Source organism: Anabas testudineus, chromosome 14, assembly GCF_900324465.2.
Source record: "Anabas testudineus chromosome 14, fAnaTes1.2, whole genome shotgun sequence".
Classification (NCBI taxonomy): domain Eukaryota; kingdom Metazoa; phylum Chordata; class Actinopteri; order Anabantiformes; family Anabantidae; genus Anabas; species Anabas testudineus.
Genome location: NC_046623.1, coordinates 3,949,071 through 3,970,086, shown reverse-complemented (window position 1 = coordinate 3,970,086; position 21,016 = coordinate 3,949,071). Strand labels below are relative to the sequence as shown.

The 21,016-nt window shown below is 41.1% G+C and overlaps 1 protein-coding gene across 1 annotated transcript in view; it reads left to right on the top strand.

Moving 5' to 3' along the window:
- med13a (mediator complex subunit 13a) overlaps window positions 1–21,016 on the top strand; it is a 63,014-nt gene that overhangs the window by 8,469 nt on the left and 33,529 nt on the right. Inside the window, exon 3 of the mRNA XM_026372870.2 lies at window positions 9,722–9,890. Within this exon, the coding sequence (XP_026228655.1) occupies window positions 9,722–9,890 (169 nt within the window). The remainder of the gene's footprint in view (window positions 1–9,721; window positions 9,891–21,016) is intronic.

Below are 21,016 nucleotides of genomic sequence, written 5' to 3'. Positions count from 1 at the left end.
GGACCAACTCAACACTGTATAACTAACTAAAGACTGATAGCTGTAAAAGACAACTAGAAGTGCAGATGGCTTGCAGCTTTTGTGACAGAGGCAGTTGAACATAAGTCATTGTCAAGATGTATTATTGGTTGTACAATGAAAAATGATACAGATATCAGTGCTTGATTGACATCTTGGCACACGGGAGATGCCCTGTAAGTGTGAGAGCGATGTGTTAAAATCTGTAACCTGATGCCTCCAGACAGCATGGCTGCTAGTGCCAACACCTGTAGGGAAACTTTGTGTCTCTGAAGACAGCGGGCATTGCACTATATCATTACTGCATGTGTGTCTGGTAGCAGGTTATCAGATTGAAGTGACTGCTGCCCTACAGCAGATGAGGCAGGGCTTTTCTCAAAGACAAACATGCAGGCTAAAGCCACTTCGCCAAAATACAGAGAGTGCACAAGAAGGCCAGAAACTGAACTCAGCCCTATCATAACTTCAGCAAGAAACAATGTGCAGGAGCAGTCATGCAGGAATAAGGCAAATGCATCTACCCCCTCCATTTTTTTCTTTTCCCCTCTCCAGTAACATTAGTGGGGGAAGATGGGAAAAGGCCATTTTTATTCATGCTCTCTGCCATGTAGATTGAACTTCGGAGTATGAGCCGACTGTGACCCTCCTTCATTATGGGACATTGTGCTTGAAATGGACCCAGAATGGCAGTTGAAGGCTACGATGGGCAGCTCATTCAGGCCTAACGGGTCTTGGTAATAACCTGAAGCTTCTCGCTCGGGGCCTCTAATGGAGTGTGCTACATTTCTAGTAGGAGGCAGTGGTATGGAGAATCTATATTTGGAAATTGTTGGAGTCACTGTTATGTTCGTAAATAGACTTGGGGAAGATTAAACATGCTTCAGGAGATTGAAATCAAATGATTAGTGGATCTCTCAGGTAACACAAAATGATGACTGTTACGACTCTTGGCAGGTTTTATTTTAGATCACGTTTCCCAAATTTCTAAGAAAACGAGCACAGTCCATTTCTTTTTCTCTGTGCCCACAGACAGAGACTTGGATCCTGAGCTCCTCATAAGTTTTCTTTCCACATTCCCCACTCGCCGTGTTCCTCAAGTGTTTGCACCCTGACTCAGCTGTGTCTCAGTGTGAATAGTTCCCAGATGGGTCATGTCGTAATCTGTGTTTCCTGTTTTGGAGGCTGCTGCTCCCATCTCTCTAGTGGAAGATTTCTCCCTCCTCCCTCTTGGAGCTTTCCCCCCTCCTGTAGCTGCTGTGGGGCTCTGCCAGTGAAATGAAGCATAGCAGCCTCTCTGGATGGATCTAAAGTCAGCCGGAGGGCTTCTTACTGTCCTGTTCCTTCCCACAATCTTCTTTGTGCAGCTGCTGATCAATCTGTTCAGGGTGTTGTGTCCTGAGACCCGATAACACAGCTGAGACATGAAGGAATGTCAGGATCTGTGCAGATGGCTTTACCTGTATCTGTGAAGGTGTGTGTTCCACTCAGCTGTTTTTTACTGAGACCTAGTAATTGGTGATTAAGTGGGATCTCATTTCAATGCTGATAGAATAGAAAAATATCGGTTTTATGGGTTGTGAGCACCAGGGTTGAGGAACATTGCTTTGGCACAATGTTTGTGTGTGTATCCCAAGAAGTAGGATGATGATTGACAGCCGGTGGCGTTTATGGACTCTCCTGGGTGCTCTGCTTGTGGAGGTGCAAATTGACAAATAGTGTTGGCAGGACCGACTGTGGCAAGGCCAGCCCAACTTGTACACTCAACTGGAATGTTGGAACTGTTGTTGCCTTTTAACTGCCTCACGAGTTTGAAGTTTTTTTTACTTTTTGCCTTTAGTCTCAGCTTGGGGAATTTGAAAAAGCTTTCTTTTCTTTTTGTGTTTTAGTCTTTAGTGCAATGTTGGCGGTAAACATGAAAATCCGCTCTTTTACTTTAATTTCGGCAGCTGAAATGATGCTTGCTCAACACGCCCCCCCCACCCCACCCTACTCCATCCTCATTAGATTAGCGGCCTGTGAAAGTCTTTTAATTTTGAGCAAGTGCCATTTCTGTATACCAGTGTGCCAGTAATCCCTTCTCTCCAGGGAGATGAGGGGAGAAGGAGTGAGCTGGAGAGATGAGAGTAGTGAAGGGCGGAAAACTTCAGGGATCTTTTTAATGTCTGACAATTAATCACCATTGAAGGGATGTAAGACTAACAAACCACCAAGTCCCTTTTCTATACTGTTGGACAACATGCCTTGCTTGTGACACAACGAGAAAACCAATTCTAATCTTCCCCTGGCCATGCACAGAAATTATTCTCAACAAGCGGATACCACCGCTGAAATAAACGGCTTGCCTCTCCTCTCCCTGTGGTTGAGCACAGGCATGTATTCTTATGCAAATGTCATGCTCCCTTCATCATCCTTTACCCTCCAAAAGCGGGTGGAATCTCCTGACCAGGGGCATCCAAAGCAAAAGATAAATGGCTGCCTTTTCCTCCTCTCAAAGACTCACTAATCTTTTTTGCACAGAAATTAGGAATGGATGTCTGTATGTGAGGGTAATTGCTCAGGGGTGCATTTCTTCTTCTTCTGAAGTTATTACCAGTAGGTCCTTATGCCTTTTGCCGGCACTGCATGTCCCACTGGGCCAGCCATCGCTAACAGTGTGGCAACACGTTTCCCCTCTTCCATCTTTCCCAGCTTGCTGATCCCTCAGCTACTTGTGACTCTAGGAGATTTCTGGAATAATCTGATGTGATCAATAGGTTTAATTTGAGTGTGGCTGTTCTGTATGTATGTAACCATATAAACATCCTTGGGATAGATGGCTGGGGTTATTAGTTACACAGAAGAGAGGTGGAAGAAAAAGCTGGTCATCTGCCACCCAGAACAGGTTATCAGCGAGTTATCTCCACCTTGGTCTCTGGAGCTCACACATCTAGTCATTACTGAATGTTGGCTTAAGTCTCTAGAGAATGACAGAGAGAGAAATGTTGGAGGAGAAAAGAAGATGATTGCATTAAAAATGTCCATCTCATCCGCCAATTGATGATAAACACATTTCTTGGGATCCATCCACTGATTGAACAAACAAAAAAAAAAAAGCTTAATGTAGCAGCACTCCCTAGCCTTGTTTTCACAGTGATCTTCTGAAAGTCCTTTTTGCTGCTGGTATGCAGTCATTTTTGGAATTTTTCTAGCTTTGTCAAGTTCTTAGTTTTTGTATTTTTTTTCCCCCACTTTTTTGACCCCTGCCGTCTGTGCCTATTTAAATCAAAGGTGAAATAAAAACAACCCTTCTTTGCACCTCAGGGCAGAATATCCAGTTCCAAGGGGCACAATTCAGTAGTCCGTGAGTGCTGTGTTGGCTAAAAGTTTCACTTTTTTACAGGTCAGCCTTTTTTCCTGTCTTCTGTGGTAAAAGATGTCTCACAGCTTCAAAATGATATAACCTCCCTCATATCTGTAAGAGATGCTCCATTCGAAACACACTGTGGAACACAGAAGTGTGTTGGCAACAAATGTTGAAATCATTGAAACATCAAAACATCTGATTAAAGCTGGACTTGTCGTTAATACATTGAGCATATGAAGGGTCACTGGACATAGGTGAAAAATCTAATCTGTTGTTGATTTTGTATAAACCAGACTTAGAACTAAGGGATCCTTGTTGATGGTCAGCATTTTTTTTAACTGGTGAAAAAATTTGCATGGGAAAAATGAGCTTATTGGCATTTTGGGATTCAGACATATTTGTGAGACAAGCTTGCATTGTTCGTCAGTGAGCCTGTAGTGAAAAAAGAAAAGATCTGTATAATCATAGAACTGTTTCTGCCTTCTTGTAACCAATACAGGAAACTGTTTGTGAATCTAAAATAAAACTCCTACAGCTTAAGCTGCTGCAGATGATTCTACTACATTTAGAAATGCAAAAAGATCTGATCTTGCCCACATGTGACTGGTTAAAAGTACAGACGTTGACAAGAATTCTTTCAAAACGACTGGGTTGACTTATTTGTTGTGGGCTTGCTTATGCGTTGCACATGGTAGAATTTAAACTTTTTTGCTAGTAAATCTGTTTTGTTACACGGCTTTGATTTTCAAACAGCAGTTGTAGTAAATCCAATAAATGATGTCTATTTGATTGATGCTACTCCCAAGCACCACTATTTTCTTCGGTTTCCTGGTGCTTCTTTCCATCAGCCTGAAGCCCATCAGTACTAACATCTGTTTATTTTTCCCAGTGGCCTGTACTTAGAAATGTGCCTGTGGTTTTTATGCCTTCACCTTTATGGTGTGACACATTCTGACAAAAAGGAAAACGTAGCAAATGAAGATATTAGCCTAGGAGCCATATTCTTGCAGCAAAATGTGAAAGCATCCATTGTGTGGATGTCTGACTCTGCACTTGGAATCCTGTTTTAAAGATTGTAATGGTGTATTTGCTCTCTTGGATTGTGACAGCAGTGATGACACAAAAAAATCCAGACCCACACTGACGTAAGGCTTGTTGTTGTAAGTACTGTAGGCCAGTGGGTGCCCGAGGCAAGGATTCAGAAAGGAGAAATGCCACTCACTCCTTAGGATTTCCAAATGTTATTGACTTCGGCAGCCTGTGAAAGTCAAACTGAATTTTGAAATCTCCAATCTTTAGCTAGAAACACAGACAAAGAGTGTCCAGAAGCTTTAAACTGGAGAGTGAAGTCTAAAACACCAAGTTCTGCTGATGGCTTTAACATTTAAGAAACTGCCTTATATATATCAGTGGGACTATAGCTCTGTTTTCTGGAATGAGCCTTCCAGAAAACCAGAGATACTGTGAAAGCTGCATTTTGTTATTAATTTATCTAAAAAATTGCAGGTTCTCACTTTCACGCTGTTTGATGCTGACCAAACAACCCTAGAAATGCTCACTTGTGGTAAAGGCTTGCTGGGACTACACACTGGAGTCACAAGGCTGTGGATCTGTATCAAAAATAATTAGTGATTCACTTTGTTAACCTTGACTTCGGATTTGTAATGCCTTCTCTCTGTTTTTTTTACCTTTAAAGATAGTTTTAAACTTCAGTGTTGCAATGCAGAGAACGATAAATACATAAAACCAGACCAGCTTTTAGGAGGAAAAAGTAGAGGAGGCCGATGGCTTTTGTGCTTGGGGATCAATTTTACAGGGCTAATCTCTTGCCTGTGAACCACCCTCTGCTTTCATCTCTTCCTGCGTCTCCATCTCCCTCTCTCGCGCTCTCTTGATGGATCTCCATTGGCTGGCACAGTGCAGGAACTCGGCCATGCGTGCAACTCTGTCTCATGGGTGCAGTCTCCCTCTCTTCTCTCTCTATCCATCTCTCTTTTCCCTCTCTGCTCAAGGAATATTCATTAATTAGTAATGGAGACTTTACAGAGCACCACTGGTTCTCTCTCCCATTCCTTGCAGATAAAGAGGAAGAGGAGGAGGAAATGGATGAGAGGAGAGAACCTTCTGGCCAGGCTTGGTACAATCCCCCTGAGCGCAGTCGATCACAAGGCATTAATCCTGCTGTTTAATGACCGACTGATGCTCTAATTGCGCATACACAGACAAGGAACTGGGGGGGGGGGGGACCACCTCTAAAAGTGTTTTCTTGGCTTTTACAAAATTTCTGAGTGTTTAACTTTGTTGTTAAGATTAGGAGAGAACTGATGCTGGACTATATCTTGATATTTTCGTCCCTGCTAGAGATAGGTTGTATTAGTAGTAAAACAGCTGAACACTCGCTTAAGAGTTCATATAAAGGTCAACTCATCTGGTCGTGTTATACACGAAACAGAAATATGAAAGTGTACTAACCGTCAGCTGAACCAATAAGTCTAAATGAGGTCACTTGTCTTTCACCCTGTGTACTGACCGGTGCACACAATGGTCTCCGGAGGAGGGGTATGATAGTGTTTACCAAATTTGAATCCAGTATCAAGTTAGTGTTATTTATAAAGGTACTTGGTGACAACTGTCACCGTCACATCCTTTACTGCTAATTCTAAGAATATTACTTAAATAAAAAAACAATAAAATAATAAACTCAAATACATTCTCAGAATGTTTTCATTTTTTATATGTTAAATATAATCTCAATTTATTTGCAAAGTTTTAAGATGCGTGGTCGATTAGGCTGAACATTAAGGCTGTGTACAGTCAACTTTTATTTAAGCTTGTTCGTAACATCTTAGTGCTCTTTACAAATTGGTTTAGAATCAGCATCCCAAAGAGCTCTTATGCTTTCATCCAAATAACTTCACATTAGCACACTCTTAATTTGCAGTCACAAATGTTACTGAAAGCTACACTTTAAAACTGCATGTTTTTGTGTATATTTAACTTTTATTTGCGGAAATTCTAGAAAAAATATCCTGATTCAAATTGAAACGGCTTTAGTGGCATGACCATATTCAGATACTGTATTGCCAAAGCTCTGTGTCTTACAGTAGATGCTGGATGAGGAGTAATGTCTAATGCTAACGGGTTTCTCTTAATCATCTGGATAGATGGGTACAACAAGAAACTCAAACCATTTCCAGGGTTATCTAAACTGTATATATTGGAGCCTTTGTGCGACAGAGTGTGAGTTTTCCCTCCTACTGAAATCATTCTGCAGTGACCCCATCAATGAGGCCAGTGACACTGAATGTGGGGATTCCTCCTCTAAGATTAGCACAGCCAAGTGCCGTCTTTCCCGGAGTCAACCCGGCCCTGATGGTTTTTGTTTTGAAAATGAGTGTTAAAATGTTTAATTGAGTGAGTGCCACATTGTTTACCCTGGAACAAATGCTAGATTTCCACTTGGAATGCTGTTTTTCTGAAGCGGGGAGTTTTGCAGCAGGAAAGACATGATGAGCATGGAGTTACTGGGAGCACTTGATGTAAAGCAGACACAGACAAAGTACTGGGCAGATGTGATCTTGGCAGAAGAAAGTAGATAGGATTGCCATGAGGTAGGAAGGTTTCGGCAAGTTAAAAAAAAAAAGTTTTTTCTACAGTAGAGCACTGAAGTAGGACTGCAGGTTTACCTGGAAAACACAAGCTGCTTAGATGTCTCTTTACATTAGATTTATACCCTTCTGCTGTCCTTATATTCCCCAGTGTTTCAGACATTATCAGTCACACGGATCTGTCTCTTTAGCATTAGGGTTTGACCTAAATCCTATTTTGTTTTCTTTTTTCTCTTCTGTCCCCCTGTCCCTTTAGTGGGATGGCTTTCTTTTCTTAGTGACTTTTTTGCCCTCTTGACCGCCTGCTGTTGCTCTCAGGATGGCCAGACCAGCTGATACACCACTCACTTGGATAAAAAAAACCTACTCAATCCAGTGCATATTCATATAAAAGATGGATTGCTTTTAACGGTTGTGGATTTATTTTTTATTCTGCAGTTGCTATAATTGTTACAGAGTAAATTCTTCAGCCTTTGCCCTGGCTTTCTTTCTGTATTCCTGATCTTATCCCTCAAAATGTGTGTAGATCTGTTGAATTAGTCTGTTGCTCTCAATATTATCGGACATGTACCCGCTTTGTATGGCAGCTAGCCTGAGGTTCCTTTGGATGGATGACATGTTTTAAATGCTAGCTTTGCTGTGTCTGGATAGTTTTAATGGCCTTATATAGTTTTTCCTTTTGAAATTCAAAATGACACTTCCTACTTTTAGATTTTTCCAGCAGATGTTTGAGCAGCATAGCTGGCTGTTTGCTTAAATTCAGGAAATGCATGAAAGCTCCCAGCATCTCACTTAACAAGATTTTAAGACCTGCCATGTTGGCAGAGGACCCACGGTGTCTCTCTTGTCCAAGGAAGAAAATGTGATGTCATATTTTGATTGCTTTGGAATAATCTAAATTTTAAATTGTGCTTAGCGTTATATTACCAAAGTAAGCCAAAGGTTCAACTAATAATTTAATAATGATTAACCTGCTTCTGGGTTGCAGTGTGCCTAGCTGGCGCATGTCAAGCTGTCACAAAAGGTAGGTCCTGCTCTGTATTTATTCAGTCTGTTCTCAGGCAAAGACAGCACTCATGGGAATTTGTTTGTTGGAGAATTGACTGAAAGAAGCTTAAGTGCTGTAAGATGTGAGCAGTGGCTGTTAATGAGATTATTCCAGTGCTCAGGCCAGTGTGGAATGTGATTCAGAAAGCAACTCTGGTTTTAACCATACATTTATCCCTTCCAATCAGCTTTGTATAGTTTGATATGTTACTTATTTCACTTAGGGTATTTCATATGAAGCAAATAAGTATAATGCAAATTATAGTCTTTGCGGTGTTTGCAGATGTAAAACAGAAACTTGAAAGTTCCAGTTCTTAACGGTTTGTCGATGCTGTTGGTTAGTCCAGCCTGCATGAAAATGCAAAAGAGAATGGGAAGCAATGGGATGCCTCCCTGTTGGAAAGCATCATGAGATGCAGGTTTAAGTCTTAGTGTTAAAGCTGCCACTTACTGCCAAGGAAGCAATGACTGTCTCACAAAGTAGATGCAGATATTCACATTTATGCATGCATTTATGCATTGTATGCTGTAACAATGTGAGCAAAATTTTAATGTTCCTACATGTGTACTTTTGTTTTCTGCAGTGTCACTTACTGATTATTTCCAAATAACAAGAAAATCTTGGCTTTCCCCACTATACCGAAAAACAAAACATCAGCACCCCTGAAATGTGAGTTTGTGTACTGCTGGACTCCAAAACGCATCGGTATTAAAACTCAGTCTGTGAAGGAGCAGTAAGCACCTGAAACCTCCACAACCTAAAAGCAGACAGTCACAGGTTTCCACTGAACGTCTCTTTCTGTCTCAGTGAGCACACCCGTGTTTGCATTTACATGTTTTGTTTGCCGTCTTTATGATATAATTTCCAGATGTCATTTTAGATATGCCCTACTGATTTGCATTACAGGAAATGTGAATTTCTATATTAGAGCATTCAGCATTAACTGGCAGGTCCTTGAAATTGTCTCGTCATGCTCATCAGACTGCCAGAGCCTTGCCACAACTCTCCTTTTGTGATTATTGTGCATTAAATGAATGTACAAGGTCCTTGTGAGAATTACTGGTGTGTTTCATTAGTTGTTGTAGTTGCTCACAGCTAGATGTTATTAGCAATTTTGCCAGACTGCAATTGCAAGGTGATTCATAATGTTGTCTGTAGGTCTTCAGTCTGGGAGATTGTCATTGTGAAACTATGCTCAGGGTTCATGTCAAACACTGTGTTTAAGCTCAGCCTTAACTGTCTCTTTTGCCAGTTTTTGAAAAAAATAAAATTCTGAAATAAACTGATTCATGCTTTTCTTGAAGAAATACATAAACACTTGATCTTTTTATTATTAGTAACAACAAAACATAGCATTACTTAAAGTAAAGTGTGGTTGTAAAACTAACTAACTTGATATTGATGGTACAATATAATGTGACGGTAGGTTTAGTATGGCAGTTAAAGCTTCTGTATCCCTTTTGGTAACCGTGCTACTTGATGTTTAAAGCTGCGTCATGGTGCACTTCTACCAGCCACAGCTGCAACATGCACCATCCCTGCTGTAATTGTAATTGAGTTTTTGTGCTGTCTAGATTGGCACTGTTTGCCCTTGAGAGTTTTTACTGTTTTGAATAAAATGGCACAAACTCTTAAGGTTTTTTCACTCCTCTCATCATTTTCTAACTCTCTGCTCTTTTTTTATTTGATGTCTTTTTCCCCCAGCCGAGGATGACGGGCTGTGGGAGAACGGCCTTTCCTATGAGTGTCGCACGCTGCTATTCAAAGCCATCCACAACTTGCTGGAGCGCTGCCTCATGAATCGCAGCTTCGTTCGTATAGGAAAGTGGTTCGTCAAACCCTACGAGAAGGATGAGAAGCCCATTAACAAGAGGTAAACTGGCACCACTTCTCCTATCAAGCTCTTGTCCAGGTTTATTTTCCTTATGGTGGTGCTCTGCGCAGGCACCTGCACTGTGGAAATAGATATTTTCTGGACCTTCTCTCCTACTATTCCTCTTCCAGACGTGCTGTGTTTCTTGTTGCTGGCTGTGATGTGGCCTGGTGTAGTTCAGTGAGCTGAGCACTGCTGCAACAGTTATTCTGTATGTAGACTGAAGCAACACTTCCAGAGTTAGGATTGTGCTTTGGGCAGAAATTGATAATAGCATGTACTATCAAGAGATCTCCCGCCATTTTTTGCTGAATTTAGGATGTAATGGTACTGTGTCCAATAAAGTCACATACAGGACAAATTAGAATTGTTTGTTCTGTCCTTATGGTTGTACAGTGCACACATACCCTAGAGCAGTACTTAACAAATAGTAAACCATGTACCAAATCTGACCCTCTACCAAATATATTTGCCCCACCCAGCAAAGACTAAAGTTTTCCCTATTACAGTTTGCATATTTTTCCTGCTGTAGGTAACAATGTCATTACAAGGCTCGTGTAAAATTTAATAAACACGACCTTGTAACATCTGATTATAATCAGTGCTTTGCATCTCAAACACAAATATTTAATAGACATGGCGTGCTGATTGAAAATCAAAGGTCTTTGAAGGCAGCAGTGTTACTTTGATTTAACCATAAATGAAACTGGTTGCTGTTTATTGAAGGTGGATAACTTATCAATAACTTTAAGTCGCTTGAAACTCCAACAGCAAGCATACATTTGTGTGTAGGAGTTTTGCAGCATGAATTTTAACATAAGCTGTTGTAAATATGTAAACAGGAACATAACATCTGCCCTGAGACACAAATATCAGTTTCTCCTAAGAGAAATAAAATGCACAGTAACAAAACATATAGGTCAACATCTCCAACATGCTTTGCTGTGCCCCCCACCCTTTCTGAAGAATTCAGGAACAAAATGGTAAAGGAATGTACAGTATTTATAACCAGATAGCTCCACATTTAGAAACCATAGTCTGCTCAGCTTTCACCTTGTGGTCCCTATAGTTTTGTGCCCTGCTGTGATTCCCCACCATCAACAAATTACTGATGTTCAAATTCAGCGTAGCAGTGTAGATTTGTGGTTCACCTGCAAAATGTGAAATGATGAAATATATGCAAAACAAATCCAGAGCAGATGAGCTTGGTTGCACATTGTCACATTATTAGTTCAGTGGAAGCTGCTGCTGCTGTTTATTTGTTCTGTGTTCTCCACAGTTAACTTATGGGTCACTTGCTTGCAGGTTGCTTCGCGGTTAGCTTTTTAATGGAGAGCAGTACTTTTGACAGCTACCTAAGGCTAACAAACAAAGGATTGTGAATGGATCTGGCTTTATATAACATTATTGATGTATCAATAAAAGTCTGCATGGCCCCCACCGCAGTCTTATGGATGAGTCTGGGCCTGGCCTGCGTTGTACTCTACATTACAGCTGTGATATGAGAGTTTCAGACTGAAAGAGGTTTTGTTTTGCTAGCACTGTGTGTTACCTCTGTCTGTTCTCTCTCTGAGTGTGTTTGTGTATGAGTGAGCCATCCTCCACCACCCCTTTGCTATCTGCTGAGCTGGATTTCTTGCCGTCTGTGTCTGGTTTTATTGATAAGAGATGCAGACGTGTTGTGAGGAGAAAATGACCGTAGCAGTACTCTGCCACCAACACTTTGACTCTGTCTACCTCACACTGTATCCACACTTCAGACTACTAGTGTTTGACAGTTCACGTCGAGGTCGAGGACCAGAAACAAAAGTGAACTTTAAAAAACAATCATTCCCCAGCTTGCAGACCTGTTTTATTATGTTTGTGGATATGTCAGTGTGTTATTGTTTTTGGAGTTGTTCTGGTGCTATCAGTTTGTGACATGTGACATAATGTTGTGGGTGCACAGACGCATGTGTTTGCAACCCATTTGCACTGTCCAGGTTAGAAATGGCCAGAACTCTACTCTCAAATCGGCTTTATCATGGCTACAATGTGGGGATGGCACATTCAGGGTTGACAGCGTTTCCAATCTCTGAACACACGGTAGATTTTCATTCAACTGGCAGAACAACAAAAGAATAGACAAAATAATACTGAAGAACCGGCGTTCTTTCCAGCTACACTCACACCTTGTTTTTAGTGCTGTTGCCTCTTTACCCAGTACGCTAATCACAAAGGGCCCCGGTCAAGGGGAAAATAAACAATGGTCTTTTCCTTTCCTCTGGAATTCACAGGCCGCCCTCTGTCTGTGTATCTGCTTCTGTCTCTCCTCCCTCTCTTGTCTCCCTTTTCTCTCTCACACTCTCTCTCCCCTTCTCTTCATCCCTTTCTGCTGTCACAGAGCAGACTGGGTAGTTTATAAATAGTGGTGCAACCACTCCGAATCGCAGTTGTCGTCAACAGTGTTTTTCCTCTCCCTTTGGTGTGTTCCGTTGTGCCCCAGCCGTGCTGGGATTTCGACAAACAAAGCACCGCAAACCTGTGACAGAAATTTGCTAGCCCATTAACCACCTCTGTGACAGTGAGACATTTCTTGGAATGCTATTGATACAGAGTTGTGTTGGTTGTAATTAATAAACAGCTTAAGAAATGTAGCTTTTCATTTCTCCAAGATAGAGTAATGTTGATCCAAAACTCCTACTCCTCCTTTGTATCTTGTCACCGTGGAGATGCTCAAGTTTGTCCCACCAGCACTGCTGAAGAGAAGTGAGTGTTCACCCTCAGGGAGACTTGATCCTCACGAGGAGCATGACGATGGCTTTTATGCTGGTGCTCACATCACACACCATTCTCAGTGATTAGATGATCACATAGATCGAGACAGAAGGTTTCCAGGGAATTCCCAATATTATTGTCCAGTGACAACTCCATCTAACATTGTTTCACAACCGTCATTGTTTACCTCCCCTTCACAAACAGAGAAACGCACACTAAACTCATTAGTTAACAGTGTTTGCTAACACGTCTGCTCATCGGGCTCCTCTAAGCACCCTGGTCCTTCTTTCATCAGTTAGTGGCTCAGGTGTTATTTAGTGGATTTCTTTTTTTTTTTTTGATTGACAATCAAATTCTCATAAAATGCATTTCTATACTAAATTTGTTCTTTTTAGAGCTTGTGTCATGTAGTCTAACAATTTATTTAATGACCAAGCAACCAAGGTCTCGGTTTAGCTGCTAATGGAAAAAGTTGGAGCTAGGGATGACAGTTGCTTTAACCGGCAGCTAATTTGACAGATCGTGATTAAATAACTTCATTATTTTGTTTATGAAAGTTGTAAAACATGTCTACATAGATTTTTTTTCTGATAGACTGAATATATTCCATGTACTATCACATGAAAATGAAGGTAAAATGAGCATTTCAGAGGCTGAAATTCAAACCATTTCACCAAATTGAATCTTTTTTTGGACTTTGGTCTGGACAAAATAAGATATTTGATATCACATTTGGATCTATGACATTGTGATAAACTCTTCACAGTTTCCTGGTGGAAAAAGTCATTCTTGATGTCACCTCTAATGGATCATTTAAATTAGTTTTTCATTGATAAATCAATTAAATGGCTCACGTGAATGCACTATTGTGAGACACCTGCCGTCATCAGTCCCAACTTTCCAATCTTGTTACCCACGGCCTTTTTTAAAGCCAGAAATAATAAATACTAAACAATCTCTGGGGTGGAATGCTCATATCAAAATATGTTAAACACTGGACAAGCTGTCTGATCATTGGTCAACTCCTGTGCAGCATCCAGAGTCTCCAGTTGGTGGAAGCTGTAGCCAGCTGACTGTGTTTATAACCTCAGACCTCAGCCTGTGTTGAAATGCTTACATCATCTCTGCCCCCTCCCTCCCTGCCTCTTTTCTCATTTTAGCCCGATGTGTGTGGTAAGCAGTAGGCAGCAAAGTGAATTTTCCTTTAATAATTACGTCTATTGGGGATTCCAGTAGTTTCTATGATTCCTTTTTAATCAGATATAATGAGGAATTAACAATATTTAATCTACATAAAAAAGATATATTTCAATATTTATGTTGGAAGGAAATATTCAAAACTTGTAAGAATGGCTTATATATTTCTTTAAAGAAATCCTTTCTCAGTGATTGGTAAAAGGTTGTTGCTTTCAACACAAACTGCAGATGCAGCAGTATGTGTTGATACGCTACGTCTCTTTGTCTCGGGTGCTGGTGCCTCCAAGTTGTGCAACCTGGTTTTTTCTCTGGACCTTATGCTGCTAGGTAGACTGGCTTCAAGAAACAGAGAGAGCAGGAGGAAACATGAGGGAGGGAGAGAGGGAGGGAGGGAGTGAAGGATCGAGCACGGGAGAGCTCCTCTTGGTTGTCATGGCAGCAGGGAAATGCACCCTGGGATCGTGTGTTTCCAAGGTGAAGCGGGATGCTTGTGCTCTATTGGTCAGCTTAAAGCAGACTGACTCGTTGACTTGCTCCTAATTGGCTGTGTTACCAAAATTCAGAGCAACATTAAATCAAGCCTGCTTTGATGTTTCAATTTGATCAGGACAAAAGGGATCTCATTTCTTTTTGTCTGCTTGGTGCACGCTCTGTATTTAAAGCAGCATTTACAAGATCTGCGATGCACTCCTACTGTGCTGCAATCAGGAGTGTTAGATTACCACTCCAATGTATTTAAATATGCGTCGTCTGCTGTGCATTTAGTTGTTGTTGTCTGACTGAAAACATCATTAACAAATCAAGCTGTTATAAAATGAGGCCAGTGTGCAGCAGCTCATATTCCTATAGTGAATTATAATGAATGAATGCAAAACATAGTTATACAATAACAAATATGCCCACATAAACAGATGCAACTGTCTGCACATTTCTGCGTGACTGTGTGTTATGTGGCTGAGCACATTCTTCCTCTATTGTTTTGGCCCAGTGTTGGGAGGTGAATGTGGGAGTCCTGGTGCGCTGTGGCAGGCGGAAGCAGAGAGCAGCACTCTGTTAAGTAGGACAGTGCAGGATAAAGGGCCACTGCCTCCAGTCTGGGGCTAAAGCGCTAAATTTATCCCCTCCCTGCTCCCAGCACTACACAAACACACAGGGACACAAGCACACAAACATGCTTGTCAACAATCGGCGTACAAGCCAGTCCACACTGAGGGCAGTCAGAGTTGGCACACACGCTCTTCATTAGAATTATTGATGTGAGACACAAGAAATGCAGCCAGACAAAACTGCATATGTAACATGCGCTGTGCATGTAAATTAGCAGCACCGATGTCGACAAACAGCACAACTCAGCAGTTCTTCTAAACACCCGTCCTCAACACTTGACCCCCTCCCCTCCCATACACCTTGGTCTTGGTCTCTCTAGCAACAAGAACTCCAGGGAGCCTGGGCTAGGGGACCATGTGACCGGGCGCTCTGGATATATCATGTTGCTGGAGAGATCCTGTCCAGATGATAAATATGGCTCTTAAAGGAAAATACCAGTGGTTTTCATTGGCATGGGTCATTTCCTTAATTGCTGCGCAATTATACATTATTAATAGTCCATTTCCCATTGCACCACTTTAATGTTAGAATTTGCATCACAGACCTTACAGAGACCATACATTTTGGAGTTATCTGCTAATATGCCCATTTTTAACTATATATACCCTCTTCTTTTCTCCTCCTCAGGCAACAGGCAAACTGTTTTATTTATGTTGACTGAACTGGTTAAAACAATATTTATTCACAGAGTTTCCTTAGAGAAATATGTAAGTCATCACCTCAGTTCACAGGAATGGATCATGGCGTTCTATCAAAGTGGTGAACAAGGTGTAGCATTTCTAACAGAGGCCAATATGACTTGAACATATCTCATGACACTGAGAACAAAATAGTTACAACATTACAGCTAGTGTGAGGAAACAAGAGCCCACTAGTAAAACGCACCTTGCCGTAAGATTATTCCACTAATTTCCGCTCCTCAGTGTCTTCCTTATTTCCTCTGAAACTAGATAGAGAGCCTAAGAGATCAGAAAATTATCTCATTACTAAATTAACAGGCGTCATTTTCTTTTTGTGCGTCATAGTACTGAGGCAACTTGTATCAGTGTTAGCAGTGGAATTCAAGGGTAGAAGCACAGACAGATTTCACAATTCGTGGAGGGGGAGTCCTGTGTTCTTACATTTTCTCTTCATCCTCTTAGTTTCCCTATTTTTCTCAGGCTCCCACCTGCACAGCTGCAGTACCCAGCATTCTTCCCATTCCTACCATCTGATCACATGAACAGAGGCTATGTAAGAGTAAAGGACCAGGCAGAGGACTGAAGAAGTTCCACTACGTTCACACTAACAATGACAATTTGCTGGACTCTGTAGAAGCTCTAGTTATGGGATATGATGTGTTGGATACATTTATTTGCATGTTATGCTGTGACTGGCTGGTTGTTTCTGCCACCGCCAGACACTGGAAGCTGAGTCTGTTTAAAACTGTCAGTTTAAAATGTAAAGCAGAAGTCCCGGTGTCTGTTTTGTTTAAAATTCATTCCAGTCAGGTAGTAAAGTGACTCTCAGCTTTGCGTTCTGCTGGAATCAAGATGATCCTCTGCTGTCGCTGACCTCTGTCACAGCAAATCTGCATAAAGTTTAGCTTTTCTCAGTTTGTGGCAATGAATGACATCTGTCGCTGCACCAGTGATTTCTTGTTTGTAGTGTTAATGTAGCGTTATACTGTTCAGGTGTCTCCCTCAGCATCTCTGTTTTATTTTGAGTGTTCAGGTTTAAAGTCAGTTGAACATATATATACATATATAGCAGAGCTTTGTTAGCACAGCTACACAATACAGGAAAATGTCAGGGTTTAAGGTTTTGTGAAGCACAAGTTGTTCTGATGTGCTGCTGAATACACTGCTCGATTACAAATCCGTGGTACCTCTCCGCTACACACTGGTTTCAGCACTGTGTTCTGCTCAGCGTTGTCTGAGTGTGATTTGTGTAACAGATGCTTTGAGTCTGAACAAGTAAACTTCACAAAGCGTGAAGAACAGCTTATTTCTCTACCAAGAGAAGTAGACACTAAATTAAATTTAAAAGTTAGAAACAAATGTTGTTTTTAGGCATTCCTGCATTGAACAGGAACACACACAGCTGACTCACAAAAAACAATATAGGTTTATGTAGTGGTATAAGACAATATAGACATTTCCACTAATTATCTGAGCTACTTCTGTTGAGCTTTAAATTTTGTAAAGTTTATTTAAGGTGTCTTTGTTTATGTAAAGATGTACGTCCACCATTAACTGTTAACCTGATGTTAAAGCATCCTACTTTCAATGCACTTAAGGTCTCTGACATTTATTACGCAGGTTTAATTTATTCAGTAAAACAAAGAGACTATTTTCTCATGTTAACCTGTTACAAATTTGGCCGCGGCACTTGTTTCACAGTTGAGTTTTTAAATCACTATAATGATTCTAACATGATTCGCTAAAATGCTAATTTGAACAAAAAAAAAAGGGCTAAAGTATTTGTATTTGTGGGTTCCTGCAGAAAGCCAGCTTTAATCCGGGATGAGGCTGACTAATTGGCCATGGCTCTGGGTAATGAAGCTTTATTATTACAACTGAACAGCCTATATTACTAATGACATGATAACCTAATGACTCACATAACTTCAAACAGGCTCAAAAGCCCATAATTATGACATCCTACCATAATATATTTACAGTAATATAAATGTTATCTCACAGGTTTACATGATGCAATAGATGTATGATACGGTGCTTTTTTTTGACAGTTTACTGCATATCATGTATCACTCACACACTTTTCACAAGAAGGAACAGGTGTGACATCACAATCACTGTGCACTTGCAAAGTGATTATGGTAACGCGCACAAGTGCTGAAAATATGTTGTCTTCCCTGAAACACTAAGCAATCTGGCTCAGATTGAGACAGTCCGTGTTTTATTTGACAGCAGGTGTATTACAGGAACCATGTTGTGCATGTTTGCGTCTGCATTTGTGTGTGATCCAGCCTAAACGGGGTGGGAGCTGGAACCTGACTCGCTGTCAGGGTTATGTCAGTATTATCTTTAGTCAGCTCTGTATCAGTGTGCGCCTGTGATACACTTGCAAAGGATCGGATTTCTTCTCTTTTTATGGCCTCGTCGTTCCATCTCTTTCCATTTCTCTCTGTCTTCCAAGTTTAATCTGACATATATAAAGAGGCTCACCCCCTCTCCATTTGTGGCAGAGGGAAATCAATTCAAAGTAATAGAGCTCACAGTATGTGTAAGTGAATGCACCGGTCTTAAAGGATAGGTTCAGGATTTTTTTCAAGTCAGTCTTTAAACAATATTGATGTCCTCATGTGTACGGAAGAAAATGTTTGGTGCAATTCACACCGACCTGGAAGCTTTTCACCTGCAACATGACCACACAGTGAGAAGTGAGGTCAAAAGTGTGCAGCCTTCATTAGTGCACGAACAAGCTCAGGAGTTAAGCTGAGGCTCATATGAAGCTTTGGCAGTCCCACTACTGCTAGTTTCTAGTAACTGCATGTAGATATGTCCCTGCAACAGGTTTATTGGTCTTATGTTAGACTAAATCATGAAAGTACAGTACTTAGTTAGTTGAGTTGGACTTTGGAGATATTCAAATGGTTTGGTGAACCGTACATGCACAGGGGGACATGTTTTCTTTTATCCTTACACTTTTCTTTACACTCTTATGTAATATTGATGCATGTACTGAGGCGCATGTCATCGTTAGTAAGCTGCTGACTGTGACTGTAACGGACTGTAACCATTGCAGCGCTTTTAGAAAGACAGAACTTTTGACAGCGCAGCCGTCAGATTTTCTCTAACAACAGCGCTCCTGCTGTGCTAATCATCCACTGACAAAGACGCCATGATCACATCATTCTCTTAGCATAGCAAACTATCTATTTGTGTCCACTCTGACCCCTGTCTGCCACAATATGCTGCTTGCAGGAGGTCTCTGGGGATGTTTGTGGAATGCTTTTGTCGATTGCTTGTTTTTTTTCAAGACACTGGATAGACGCAGACATAAACCATGTTCCATGTCTTATAAGGCGCAGATTAGGATTTAAATAATTGAGGGATGTGATAACAACAAGAAAAATACTGGGCTGACTCAGAGATACCACTTACTTACTTACTTAGTGGGAGGAATTTAACAAATGTTTTGTGTCCCAAACCTAATGTAGAAAATACTAGATACCATGTCATTTGAACCTGGGAGATCAATGACATCAATCAGTGATACTCTTTAATCTGACTGTTGTGGCCTCTCCCTTGTATGTTGCTGTTTATAGTTAAAGCAGAAGTATTTATTCTTGTTCATGTGGCAACTGATTGTTATTGTAAGCTTCAATTCCAGAAATTTGTTTATTAATGCTTTGCCAGAAACTGTGCCAGTGCCAGCCCTGTCACTACAGAGGCGCATGACCAGTCAAAACATGTTTACGTGCCCCAGATCATAATAACAAGCTGCTACAAATGGCAACTGTCCATGTACAAGACAAACCAGAGGTGATTGCTATACAGAGATGAAGGAGTGATTCTTCTCAGTGGAAGGCACACTTGTTGCTGCTGCTGCTGCTGTTGTTGTTGTTGTTATTGTGCTGATGAAGGGTACATCGGCTAAACGGAAGCTAAGTTCTTAGAGCGTAGCCAACCCCAGCAAACATCTGTGGAATGTCACAGCTCTGCAGCCTCTTTCCTTTTCTCCTTTCTCTGTTTTCATATCTTCCCCAAACTGGTCTTACCTCTTCAGGCTCCATGGCCTGCAACAGACTTGTGAATCACACCAAATCAAGCTTCTTATTACCTTTATGTTTCCCTGTCATATTTATATATATTTATTTATTTAGCTACTAGTAACGACAACTGGAGCAATTTTACTTTACACCACTCATTTCATTTTTTTTTTTTTTTCAGTGATTAAAAAATAAAACAAAATATAAAGTAGCACAAATGGCAATGCTATTTAATTCTACTGTGCATTAACAAAACACCTTACAAAAGAATACTTCCTAAAATCTGGTTATAATACATAAAAATATAAATATATTTAAACAACAAAAGCAAACAATGCAGTGTGGAAAAAGTGGCAGCAACACTATAATCTTATGATTTAAAAAAAAAAAGAATTACAGTGCTTATTAATTTATAGTAGCTCCTGCAGTCAGTGAATGTCAATGTTTTGTCCCTTGAGGTCTACATGCACAAACCACTTTTCTTGCCCTCTGCTGTTAACAACAAGCCACAAACTCATCTGCTGGGAAGCCTGGGCACAGATAACACACGGCAGATTATCAGATGGTGTCACAGTAGTTGTGAAACTAAGAAACAACAATCTTGTTTCATTGTTTACTAGTTTTGTCACTTAGGAAACAGTTAAAGGTTATGAACAGTTCAGAAATCTTCAAGGTATGAGATTGTTGTTTAAAGCTTTCCTTTTCTCTGGCTGATCAGAGTCGATTGATTAACTGTTCGACAGGAGATTAATCAGCAGAAACTTTGATCATTGTTTTTAAAGTCATATGCAAACATAGGGTGGAGAAATGGCTTGTCATCTGTTTGCTGCACAGCAGACCATCCATGTGATAGTGATAGAGCCTGTCAGCCCCCGTCGGCTCCCTCCCTCGCTCCCCCTGCCACTGCACAGGTCGCTGCTGGCTTTTGGCACCTCATTTCCATGGCATGCCAGCTGAAGGCAAATGTGTCCACCTGCCCTTCTTTGTATGTAGCCTCGCTCCAAATCCTCACTGGATTATCTTATTGTCTCTTTACCAAGCCAAAGGCCACAAGCCATTTGCATCTGAGAGGTGGAGCACGGGAGCGCCTCTGTGGACTATCACAGCGGCAGTAGAGCGAGCGTTCAGTGTGTGTGACAGCGAGGAGAGGAAAAGCAGAGAGTGGATCAGAGAGAAGCCCAGTCTATTTGCTGGGTAACAGATGAAGAGCCGAGGAGAGGGCAGTGGGAGGAAAGGTGGAGACGGAAAGAAAAGATGATTAAAAGATCTGTGGCTTTTTGTCAGGCTACACCCCCCCCCACACCTCTTCATACTCTCTCAACATGACGGAGACAGAGAGGCAGAACAA